Source organism: Psittacula echo (assembly GCF_963264785.1).
Source record: "Psittacula echo genome assembly, chromosome: 20".
NCBI lineage: Eukaryota > Metazoa > Chordata > Aves > Psittaciformes > Psittacidae > Psittacula > Psittacula echo.
Genome location: NC_137756.1, coordinates 7,075,532 through 7,088,060, shown reverse-complemented (window position 1 = coordinate 7,088,060; position 12,529 = coordinate 7,075,532). Strand labels below are relative to the sequence as shown.

General features: G+C 45.3%; 1 protein-coding gene across 2 annotated transcripts in view; it reads left to right on the top strand.

Moving 5' to 3' along the window:
- TRPM8 (transient receptor potential cation channel subfamily M member 8) overlaps positions 1–12,529 on the top strand; it is a gene marked incomplete at both ends in the record, with an annotated part of 37,899 nt that overhangs the window by 18,738 nt on the left and 6,632 nt on the right. Inside the window, 8 exons of one of the 2 annotated variants that reach the window (XM_080632113.1) lie at positions 1,419–1,564; positions 2,053–2,165; positions 2,629–2,845; positions 5,688–5,779; positions 6,792–6,930; positions 7,713–7,884; positions 8,096–8,273; positions 10,924–11,114. In XM_080632113.1, the coding sequence (XP_080488239.1) occupies positions 1,419–1,564; positions 2,053–2,165; positions 2,629–2,845; positions 5,688–5,779; positions 6,792–6,930; positions 7,713–7,884; positions 8,096–8,273; positions 10,924–11,114 (1,248 nt within the window). The remainder of the gene's footprint in view (positions 1–1,418; positions 1,565–2,052; positions 2,166–2,628; positions 2,846–5,687; positions 5,780–6,791; positions 6,931–7,712; positions 7,885–8,095; positions 8,274–10,923; positions 11,115–12,529) is intronic. The other variant, XM_080632114.1, reaches the window with a different exon arrangement.

Genomic DNA, 12,529 nt, shown 5'->3' with positions numbered 1-12,529 from the left:
TGTCTCCAGGGATGGAGCATCCACCACCTCTCTGGACAACCCGTGCCAGGTTTTACCACCCTCATTGTACAAAACTCCTTCCTTACATCAGCCTGAATCCACCCTCTTTTAGTTCAAAACCATCACTCCTCATCCTGTCATAACAGGCCGTGTTGAAAAGTCTCTCCCCATCTTTCTTAAAGGCCCCTTTTCAGAACTGAAAGATCACAATACAGTCTCCACAGGTAGATATTGGTTTATTGCTCCTAAAAGCAGACCATGTTTGTTCCTTTTCTGGGGCTAGTGGAGACTAGATTGATCTGTTGAACTTGAGCCTGCTTTGAGTGTGCATGTCAGCAAAGCTATTTCACCATTCACTGAGGGGTGGCTTGAGGCCACACTGAAAATATCTTGCTTGTTATCGGAAAGTATCTCCTCCTTCACAAGGCAAAAACTGCTTCAGTAGATTTTCCTAAAGCTATATACATCCCTCAGGCCGTGATTATTTAGCAAGACACTGCGAGTAACACATCCCATTGAAGTCTGTCTATCAAGATCTGTCTGCATATTGCAGGGTATGTGGTAACACCAGCCAAAAGCATTGCTGTGTGTGTACATCCTTGCTGTTATGGTGACACAGCTGTTTGAAATGCCTGGGGAAATGTGCTGTTGGAGAGAAATGCTTCTAGTGAAGGTTGTTGTGTTTTAAGAGAGGCTGGATCACTCCTGAGGGCAGTTGTGCTCTGTCACAAATACACCAACACGGAGTGGTGCCTTTGAGTGGGAAACATCCAGAGCTGGAAAGAGAAACATTTTTACTCTAAATGCATGTTAGTGGCGAAAATCTATGGGCAGAATAAGATGACCGGGGCTGTTTTAAACCCAACTATATTTGTAGTGCATTTCCCAGTGGAAAAGATTAAGATTTTGACCTTGTTCAACCTTACTGTTCATATGGGACTACTGAGACTAAGTAATTAAAATCATAGAATGGTTTGGGTTGGAGGGGACCTTCAAAGGTCATCTAGTCCAGCCCCCTTGCAGTAAGCAGGGACATCTTCACTAGATCAGGTTGCTCACAACTGCATCCAGCCTGGCCTTAGATCAATGCTAAATGAATGAGAAGATGAAACAAGCAGATATACTTGTTTGAGTAGGAGAAATTCCTATTTCTCACTCAATTTGTAGCAGCTCAGTTTGGGCTGGTTTAGTATTACAGTTTTCCATCCAGACATGAATTCTTAATACATGGAAGTGGGGTTGTAAAACAACACACAAGTTGTTTTACCATGCTGAAAGTGTGGCAAGAGTTCTTGTGTCTGCATGCTTCAGAACTACAAACATTACACTTTGGAAATCACTGAAGACAATTGCACCCAAGTTGGTGGGAAATTGAATCTGAACATGGAGCTCAGTGTGGGGCTGCTTCTTCCCTCTAGAGTTGTTCACTGAGTGCTACAGCAGTGATGAAGATCTGGCTGAGCAGCTGATGACTTACTCCTGTGAAGCCTGGGGAGGGAGCAATTGTCTGGAACTAGCAGTGGAAGCTAGAGACCAGCAGTTCATCGCACAGCCAGGAGTGCAGGTAATGGCACTGAAAGGAAGGTGCATGAATTGCTGTAACTCTGGATAGCTTAAAAAAACCCCTCCTTTGGAAATAGGAGGTGGCTGATTTGCCCACAAATGCTAAGTCAGGAGAGGAAGAGCTGATGAGGAGCTGTAAATCATAATGAGGAGGATGATAAAGACCACCTGAAGTGACTTCTCCCTTGCACAGCTTTGTGTCTGCTTAGTGTGGATGTACTGCCCACTGTGAAGTACCTTATACATCAAGTCAAGCCTCATTTTTAACTCCTTATTGTGTAGGATGGAGGATGGCTGGGCTGAGGAACCAGCACACTGTTACTGACACAGAAAGCTTTCTGTATTGTTGAAACAGGAATCCAAGGCATTTTGATTGAAATCTCAATGATTTGGTGGTTTGTTTTTTTTTTTTTTTACTAAATCTAATAGCATTCCCAGATTATTTTGTTGCTGTTAGAACAAATGAGGATATTTTTTTCTTCCCTACAGAATTTCCTTTCCAAACAGTGGTATGGAGAGATTTCAAGAGATACTAATAACTGGAAGATTATACTGTGTCTGTTCTTTTTCCCTTTAATAGGCTGTGGCTTCATCTCATTCAGGTAATCAACTGGCTTCTCATTACGAGAAGTAATACAAGTCAGTTGTAGAAACATAGGGCAGTTTAGGTCAGAAGGGACCTCTGGAGATGATCCAGTCCAACCTCTTGCTCAAAGCAGGATCAGCTGGAGCACATTGCCCAGGATTGTCTCCAGTTGGGGTTTGAGCATCTCCAAGGATGGATACTCCAAATCCACTCTGGAGAACCTGCTTCTGTGTTAAATCACTCTCAAACAAAGATATTTAGTGGCTGAATGAGCTTTTGACAGATGATGTCCTCACTCTGCTCTGGAGTTAAGATGTGCCAGTTTCATTGCATGCCTGAAGTCAGAGCATGGATTGCCTTGAAAGTAATGCCCTGTGCTAGACTTTGAACCTTTCTCATTTTCACTCTGATGAAGAACACAGATGTTTCCAGGCATACAAGCTGTGCTTTGAGACCTTTTCCCTCTTTCATTTCCTCAGGAAAAAGCCTGTGGAGAAGAGTAAGAAACTCTTCCTGTATTATGTGTCTTTCTTCACCTCCCCCTTTGTGGTCTTCTCCTGGAATGTCATCTTCTACATCGCTTTCCTGTTACTGTTCGCCTACGTGTTGCTTATGGATTTCCAGAAGGAACCTACTGCCCTGGAGATCATCCTTTATGTCCTGGTCTTCATTCTGCTTTGTGATGAAGTGAGACAAGTAGGCAGTGCTTGCAGCCCAAAACCATTTAGTGCTAGATTAAAAAGTTAAATTAAAACCAAAAATGCTTAATGCCTTGTGGTTTTCCCCCTCCTAGTAGTATAAGAAAGTGCAGGCTGCTTCTGAGTTAAAGGAGAACCACTTCTTGGGAGATATGTTCAGGCAACTCAAGGCACAGTTAACTTCTTTTTTAACCCTCCTATTTGTGTCCCAATAGCTGCAGAGTCCATGCACCAAGAGGAATTTGTATTGACTTTGAAGCTGTGTGGATTAAACTGATGCCAGTGGAGATATTTCTCAGGAATGCTTGGCTTGGATTTCCAAAGCAGTTGAGATCAGGAAGTTAGATGTAACACATTTATCTGGGTGCATACCTCTAGATCAAATGATTTCTGTCTCTTCAGAAGAGAAAGGGATGTGTGGTTTCAGTGCAGTGCTGCTTTCCCATTGTCCTGTAAGGCGTTAGTTTCCACATGAGTGTTTGTGGGTGATCTGCTGGATCAGACCTCCCTGCAATAGCGTTTCTTACATTGAGATCAAATGACATTGCTGAGTGTTTATGTTATTGTGCTTAACTTGCTGTGTGGTCTTTTTCCTTTCCAGTAGTCAAGGTGGTAGGTACCCTGGTTAAGGCAGCTTTCTTTGCTAAGGAGAATGGGGGAAAAAGTCAAAGACTGTTGCAATGAGAACACTAATGGAGTGTCATTTTCTGCTGATTTAGGTTCTGTCTCTGGATCTGTCACTGCACTTCTTGTGTGCACCCAGCAAAAGTCCTGGGGAAAGCCTTAGGGATAGAACCCCTTTTTCCTCCCAGTGTCAAGATTTGTCAGTACCCTGAGCAGGTAGAACAGCTTCAGATCCCAGGAATCCCATTAATTGGTGGCCAAACTGTACCAGTTTGATTGTGGGAGTGAAAACAGAGGTTTTTATTGAGGGTTTAAAGTTATCTTAAGCCTATTTTGGTTTCAAATCTATCTAGCTAAGGTGCATGATGCAGGGTAATGTCCCAGTAAGAGTGATATTGCCTGGAGTCACACTGTAGCTGCTGCATTCAGGTAACTGGGGAGGAATTGTCCCTCTGATTAGTGGTGTCTGTGGGAGTGACAGCTAGATATGCTTCCAAATACAAAGTAGGTTGTGTCACTGTTCAGGGGGACTGAGCTGTATCTGAATCATAAGGCACTGACTGGCTCAGCCCTGTTTTCACTTCTGATGGAAGTCCTAAGGGAATTTTAACTAGCTGGAGCTACTTTCTCATGTCCTGTTTAGAGCTGTCATGGCAATAACGAAATGGGAGATGCCTTTTTTCTGTTCTTTTCTTAGCCACATGGATGTAGCCTCCAGCAAGGTGATTGGGAAAACTTATGGGATGTGCAGGAAAGCCCAGTTTTCTCAAATGGAGAAGGAATCTAGACCAAACCTCCATGCACATTAAGCTTTTAGCAATGGCAAGTGCTTGATATTTGAAGGACTGAACAGCACTGCAGCCCTGGTTGTTTTCACCTCTTTACACACACCTACCTCGGCTTTATCTCTGTTTCCGCTTTAGTCCAAAATCTCTTTCCTCTCTTCCGCCCACAATTTTGTCCTTAATAGAAGAAGGATCAGGCTTAAACCTGCTGCATTTAATACAGCTGTGGTGCAGTGATACACTTACAGCTTTGTGAAGGACATTTGGAGCAGATGCATCCAGCTGTTCATACAAAGCTGCTCGCTGCCATTTATAGCAAGACAACTTATGTTTGATTTAAGGGGTTACTAAACAGAGAGAACCCAAAGCCATTGGTGTCAGAAATGCTGTCCCTACTCAGTGCTCGGCCTTTGGTAGCTTCAGTAGTAAGGTGTGTGTTGAGTCTCAAGATGCTGAAATAGTGTCTGGTAATACCTTGAGCCGGACACCCTGGTCACTTCCACAACTGTCCGTCTTTAGCAGTGCATCCCTTTGTGTGAAGACAATGCAACATTTGTGCAACCGGAATAGCAAAGTGACAGTTCCAGAGGTTCGCTGGTTATGGAGTCAGTACTCTACTAAACTTTGATTTCAATGGAAATTAAAAAGAATTAGGGTGAGGGACTCAGTCTATTTCTTCAGGCCTGGCAGAGGTTTCTCCTACTTAAGCTACTTGTCTTAATGAGTCTCCTCTTGAGTTGGATCCAGAAGTTGCCCAAGCTTTGGGTCCAGAGTGCAGTACCAATCAGTCTGAGAATGGGGAGAGATTTCCACTGGACTTGCAATTCAGAAATAGCAAGTCAGGTAATGGAAAGAATAAATGTAATACCTAGCAGCAGTTTGCTGGAACATGACATGATCCACCGTGAGCTCAAATGGAGTACACATGTGAGCACCGAGTACATCAGTCTCAGCTCTTGTCAGGAGTGGTCCTTCCTCTCCCCACACAGAAGCACCCATGTGGTTGTGTTATGTCCTCTGAGCCCAGTAACCTGCACTGTGGTGTAATGTATCACCCATGTGCTTAACTGCTCCCAGTGCAAAAGCATTAGCTTAGGACATCCAGGTTAAGGAGTTCTAAACACAGAAAATCTTGACCAATATTCTTACTAGAAGTTAACAGTGACAATATGTTTTCAGTGACCATGATTTCTGGCATTCCTGGATAGATTAAACTCCCTCTTTTAGGGGAAGTTAAAAGCAATCTGATCTCTCCTGTACCTGTTGTGTGTGACAGAAAATCAATTGGGCAAGGAAACAATCCTTATTGCAGTGGGTGGAGTATTTAGCCATGAGGATGTCCAGTGGGGAGAGATAGGGAAAGATGGATGAGCTCCTTCCCTTCTGGCCAGTGCTCTGTAGTCATTACTTTCTGATCTTTTTCCTTCCCAGTGGTACATGAATGGCAGTAAGTATTTCTCAGATCTGTGGAATGTTATGGATACACTGGCAATCTTCTACTTCATAGCAGGGATTGTGTTCAGGTGAGTAGTGTCTCTTCTTGTGGTTATGTTATGCTTTGCTTCCTTTCTGGGTTTTGCTTACAATCTGTAATGAGATTTTGTGAAGTGATGTGTTCATGAAGCTCCCTCTTCTTTTTGAAGACCGCAAATACTGCCAAGCCTTGACTCTAAAGCTGTAAAAGCAAATACAGAGATAGAATAAAGTTGTTAGGGAACATCTGCATGTGCTATTTTCTATTCTGTGTTTAATGGAAGTCGAGTCTATCCCTGGACTCAAAGGTGACTTTTCTAAGCTCAGATCTTTCTGAGCTAGCAGGACAGCCCTTCTTAATGCTTAGATTTGGATGAGCATGTTTAGAAGACTTATGACTGAAATAAACTTAGTTTTCATGATGCTGCCTTCAAGCCTGGCTATATAGACTGTATCAGAGTTGCAGGATAAGATGCTTGATAGCTGAGAGAGTCAGAAGTTCTTTGGGATTTTCTCTGGCTCTCCTTCCTGACTATTGAGTGTGTCAGTCTGGACTCTTTGAGCTTTACTGTGTTGTACGTAAGCAGACTGTAATTGTACCCACAGCAGTCTAAGAGCATATCAATAGCTCATGTAAGCTGTTTTACATGCATGGGTGAGTTAACAACCATGACAAGGGAACGATGGAAACAGGGTTTTACAGTGTAATTGTGCAGTCAGTGTAAATTACTGAATTGTGTAATTTATTTCTTGTTGCCTCTGTGCAGCAGAGTGCTCATTGCACTGGTGGGTTTGGAGGGCTGTGGGAGCAAAGGTACAAGATTTCTTTGCTGATCCTAGTTTTAGAGAGGTAGAAGAGACATAGCAGCAATGTAATTAAGATAGGAAGGGTGTAAACATGTTGTACCTCAGCCAGTGCCATCAGGTGGGAGTGGGTGGCAGAGCATGGGGCCCTGGGTAGCTGTGCTGTGTTTTCCAATTACTCATTTTCCACTCCTCCTTTCAGTGTATTTATGTCTGACTTCTGTATGCTTTACACAATGCTTGTCTTGTCTCCATCAGGCTTCACTCCGATGAAAGCTCTTGGTACTCTGGGAGAGTCATTTTCTGTTTGGACTACATAGTTTTTACTCTGAGGTTGATCCATATTTTCACAGTTAGCAGGAATCTAGGACCGAAAATCATTATGCTGCAGAGGATGGTAAGATTCTGGCAGCTCTTCAAGAGAGTCTGAATAAATGATGTGACACCTTTTCTTTTGCTCCTCAAAAGTGAAAATCGCCACTGTTCTGATGAGAGCAGCAAGTTCTCTCCTCCTAAATCTGCTAAACAGAATGAATTAAGATTTAAAAGGACCTAATTAAGTGCAGGGCCTTTTTCTGTCCCTCTGCACAAGGAGAGAATGAAGATCAGGCTGAAGAACAGAAGAGGAAATGTTTCCTCATAGCTTTTGTCTTCCACTTCTCACATTTTTCAGCGATGTTCCATCACTCCTGTTACTCACATGAGCATTCCCCAAACAAGACATGATGGATGGTAAATGCTATAGGAGGAGGATATCTATCTTCCACTGCATCCATCACACAAGTAACTGGAGAGGCGGGTGGTGAGGAGCCTAATGGAGTGGCTAATTCTGTCCTTGTAGCTGGAGGGGATGTTTGCCAGCAGACAAGGAAAGGCAATGAGAAGAGAGTGGGCTTCTCTGTTCCTATTGAACACATCCCTGCCAGTGTTGTGATTGCTTAAACAGTTTGAGGTTCCCTAAGTGGGAATGGTCAATTATTTGCATGTGTGTGTTGGTAACTGTACATTCATGGAGCAGTGATCTGAAAACTTGCATTCAAGTGGTGCTAACTCCCGTGGGCTTTCTAGGATTTGTTTCTTTTCTACCCTATTATCCAATCGGAGAGAAAGCAAGCCATGCGTGGCTTGGAACAGGCATGCTCTGGGGCACTGATGCAACTGCTTATTGTCCTTTTTCAGATGATAGACGTCTTCTTCTTCCTCTTCCTCTTTGCTGTGTGGATGGTGGCCTTTGGGGTGGCCAGACAAGGGATCCTGAGGAAGAATGAGCACCGCTGGGAGTGGATATTTCGATCCGTCATCTATGAGCCGTACCTGGCTATGTTTGGCCAGTACCCTGATGATGTTGATGGTAGCTATCTTGGGTGGGAATCTCTCCTGGGGGGATGGAGGGCTTCCCTGGCTGTCAAGTCCTGTGCTGATTCCTTTCCTCCAAGCACTGAGGCAAGGGGGGAAGGAAGGGGCCACTTGTGCTATGGTCAGGGGCAGTCCCTGGGGTAGACCCAGCAGAAGAAGGAGGAGGGGGTGGGTTCACTGTTTGCTTTCCTCTCTTGCCCTCTGAGGTACCACCTACAACTTTGACCGCTGCACATTTTCTGGGAATGAGTCCAAGCCTTTGTGTGTGGAGCTGGATGCCAACAACCAACCCCGCTTCCCGGAGTGGATTACCATTCCGCTGGTCTGCATTTACATGCTTTCAACTAACATCCTCCTTGTGAACCTGCTTGTGGCCATGTTTGGGTATGTAACAAAGCAGCTATCACTTGCTTATGTTCTCTTGAATCCTGTGTTCAGTTCTGGGCCCCTCACTTCACGAGAGACCTTGAGGTGCTGGAGCAGGGCCAGAGAAGGACAACAGAGCTGGTGCAGGGCCTGAAGCTCAAGTGTGATGGGGAACGGCTGAGGGACCTGGGGGGTTCACATGGAGAAGAGAAGGCTCAGGGGGGACCTGATCGCTCCCTACAACTGCCTGAGAGGAGGATGGAGCCAGGAGGGGCTGGGCTCTGCTCCCAAGGAACAAGGGATGGGACAAGAGGAACCGGCCTCAAGCTGCACCGGGGCAGGTTTAGATGGAGCTGAGGAACAATTCCTGCCCCACAGGGTGCTCAGGCATTGGAACAGGCTGCCCAGGGCAGGGCTGCAGTCACCATCCCTGCAGTGCCATGGGTTAGTGGTGGCCTTGGCAGTGCTGGGGAACAGTTGGACTGGATGAGCTTAAAGGGCTTTTCCAGCCTGGTTGGTTCTATGATTCTGTATCAGTGTCCATCTGAGGAAGGAAATGAAGTCTTGGGAAACACCAGGAAGCCAGCGCTTCCACTGTGCCTGGGTCTTATGTAGAGGAATTGCTGGGACTACTCCAGACAGGGTTCCCAGCTTGAAACAGACCTCTCAAGTTAGGAGTGTGGTGTGGGAAGGTGAGCAAAGGCCAAGTGATGCAGCATTTCTCACAGCAGCCTGATCACACCTGTTATGATGTCCTGGGGAGGGATGGCTGCCTGACCTTTTACTGCTTCTGTAAGCATCAAACCAACCCCCTGTGGGTTTGATATGGTAATTCGTCTAGGTGCCTACCAGTCAGGAGGCCTATTCTGGTGTCCTGGGAGGTGTTACACCATGCAGATGGATTAAGCATCTGGAATGTGGTGCTGGAAACTGCTGACTATTCAGTGCTGGTTTGCAAATCAAGATGGTGGCTGGTGTGCACATTATCTAATATATATTGGCTGCACTGGGACCAGCAAGAGCAGGGAAAAGTCTTCTCAGCTTCTGCCAGGAATCTCTGCTATTTGCACTGCGAGCTCTGACACAGTGGCAGGTCCTTGATACCAGACTCTGGGAGAAAAACTGACTGCTAATGCTGAACCCAGGACAGTTGCCCTCCTGCCTCACTTGTTACTTGTGAATAGAATTGGATTGATGCTGGGCCTCTGTTCTACAGCCCAGCTCTGCTTCTTTTCTGCTTCACACTCCCTTGCAGCATAATACAAATACAGCCCCTGGGCATCATTCCTGAGGTCCACTACATATACTGGTGTGTTTTGATGGGACCTTGGCAGTGACAGCCTTAGCAGGAATTAGCTTTGGCAACAGGAGTGTTTACAGGAACTGCTGAGAACTCTTGATCTACCTCCAGAGGCTCTCCTTGTTGAATGGCAGTGCCAGTTTTTCCTGGCCTGAGATGAGATGTGTTAGTGTGGTGAGTGAAAAATGCCTCAGCTTTGGGGTCTGCTCTCCCCTCTGCTCTGAACCTTTCTTCCCATACTGAGCTGGACTCCAGGGACACTCAGAGAAGTGATTTTTGGCAAGGCAGCTGGGACTGGTGCAGTGTATCTATTTATTGTACATGTGTTTTGCTAACCTGCACAGGACCTGGGGACAGGAGACAGTGCTTATACTCCCTGCGAAGGGTGAAAGCAATTCACATTAACAAAGTCAAGCAGTAAGCCAGCTCTACCCTAGAAGCCTTTGATATTTGTTAGAACACTTACTTTAGCAGCACAGTAAATGCTCTAGCTGATACTTATGCCAGTAAACACCTCAGTTTTGCCAGTTCAGCCTATTTTGTGGAAAGACCCAGTATGAATTTGCTAATGACACTCTGGAAGCTTTCTGTAGTTCATTTTAATGATAAACTGAGCAACTAAATCAAGCAGGAGCACTGGATTGTACTGAAGTCAGGAAGCCCAGTGGGCAAACAGCAATCCCAGCTCATTTTCTCTTGCTGCAGTTAAAAACGTGTGAGATCTGTGACAGCTCCTTCTATGACTAATGTGTACCTAGCATTTGTCAGTCTTTAATCATGCTGACATCTACTAGACACCAGTCCAACCAGTGCCTCATTTTTGGAATTCAGGATCATATTTGTCTTCTAAACCAAAATACAACTTCTACCAGGTGAAGGTTTCAGCTTTGCTTATGTAAGTGTCTATTAGGATCTCAGCACAGATGTTTTGAAAGCATCCATCTGCCATTTAATATCAGTGATGAAAGGTCAGGCAGTCTGAGCTGTGGTTGTTGCTTTGCTGGGTTCCTACAGTAGGTTTGCTCCATGCCTGAAGCATTCTTAATGCCTCTAAAAAAGATCTCAGGAGCTTTTTATTCTCTTGTAAATGTTTTATTTTTAGGGCCTTTTCGTTTTGCTTAGGAAGAAGTTAGCTGATGAGTTAATGAGACACAGTACCTCACAAAGCAGCATCCTGTGCTCATGTGTCTAGGCTGGAAGAAAATTGCCTAGAGCAAAGGTACTGAAAGTATGTGCAGTATTTTCCTCTTCCAGCCTCAGGATGACTTTAGAAAACCAAGTGCTGGTGTGATGAATGGAAACACTGTGTTACCTGGCTCTGATGGAGGTCATAATACTGTATGTGTTTTCTCTTTCTTCACCTCCTAGTTACACTGTTGGATCAGTACAAGAGAACAATGACCAGGTATGGAAGTTCCAGCGTTACTTCTTGGTCCAAGAATACTGCAGTCGCTTGACTATCCCCTTCCCTTTCGTCATCTTTGCCTACATATTCATGGTGACGAGGAAGTGTATCAAAATCTGCTGTAAGAAAGAAAGTAAAGAGCCATTTATTTGCTGTGAGTTGGATTATTCCTTATTGCCTAAATGTCAGCTCTGTGGCCGGGGCATTGCAACTCTTTCGTGGCATTCTGTACTTAATCCAGGTGGTTAGTGTGTTGGTGGTAAATACCCAAGAGCAGTGTGGACCTTGGAGGAGGTGCTTGTACTGGAAATGAGGAGCAGCTCATTGTGTTCTCTATCAAATGCAAATCCACTGTGTTGCTAGAAGTCTCTTCAGTAAGATTCAAATCATACTTGAGTACTGTGCAGACTTAGCCAGTGCTGTCTTGTCCAAGCCATTTCAAGGCAGAATTACCTCATATATGTAAATCAAATTAATCCTATCAGTTTAGGGCTGCCTGTGCTTTGAGAGTTTGGGAGGGGTTTTTTTGGATTAGAGCACTGAATAAGTTCATCCAGAGCCAGCAGCAGGTGAAAGTCATCTTCATGGTCTGCATGGAAAACGTAAACCAGCCAGAGAAGGGCCATGCAGGTGCTCCAAGGGCTGGAGCAGCTCTGCTCTGGAGCCAGGCTGAGAGAGCTGGGCTGGTTCAGCCTGGAGAAGAGAAGGCTCCTGAAGGGGAGACCTTAGAGCAGCTCCAGTGGCTAAAGGGGCTACAGGAAACCTGGAGAGGGGCTTTGGCCAAGGGCCTGTAGGGACAGGCCAAGGGGAATGGCTTGAACCTGCCAGAAGGGAGGCTGAGATGAGCTCTTAGGCAGAAGCTCTTCCCTGTGAGGGTGCTGAGGCGCTGGCCCAGGGTGCCCAGAGAAGCTGTGGCTGCCCCATCCCTGGCAGTGTTCAAGGCCAGGTTGGACACAGGGGCTTGGAGCAAGCTGCTCTAGTGGAAGGTGTCCCTGCCCGTGGCAGGGGTTGGAGCTGGATGAGCTTTAAGGTCCCTTCCAACACAAACCAGTCTGGGAGTCTATGATCCCTTTTGTTGTTAATATCGGATAGGGTATTTCTCTTGCACTGTTATCTGGTGGCAGATATCCCTGATCTTTCAGGCTCTGTATGTTTAGGTAACTAGTACAAGAGGTGCTCTTAGTCTCTGCTTGCCAATCTGCCTTCTGGAGTTGCATCTCTTTCTGTCCTTCCGTTACAGTACCTGCTAGGGCAGCCTGCTGGAGGATAGTCGTGTTCAGAGACTCCCCTGCCTCTGTTAGTGAGTGAGTCACTGAAAAAGAACTGAGATTCTTTTGACCCTCTGGGCATGGCCAAATAGGCAAACTGCTTCAGAAATGCAGGAGTGGCTCTGTCAGTCCTGCAGCTATTTCCTCCTTATTTATTCTCTCAGAGAGCAAAGAGATGAATTGTTTTAACAAGCTTTTTCCCCCAACACTTGGAGTGTTTTCTTTTTCTCCCTTTTTTTAAGTGCCATTTAGAAGCAGATGATAAGAAGAGAGGATAAGTTGAGTTAATTGACAGACTTAT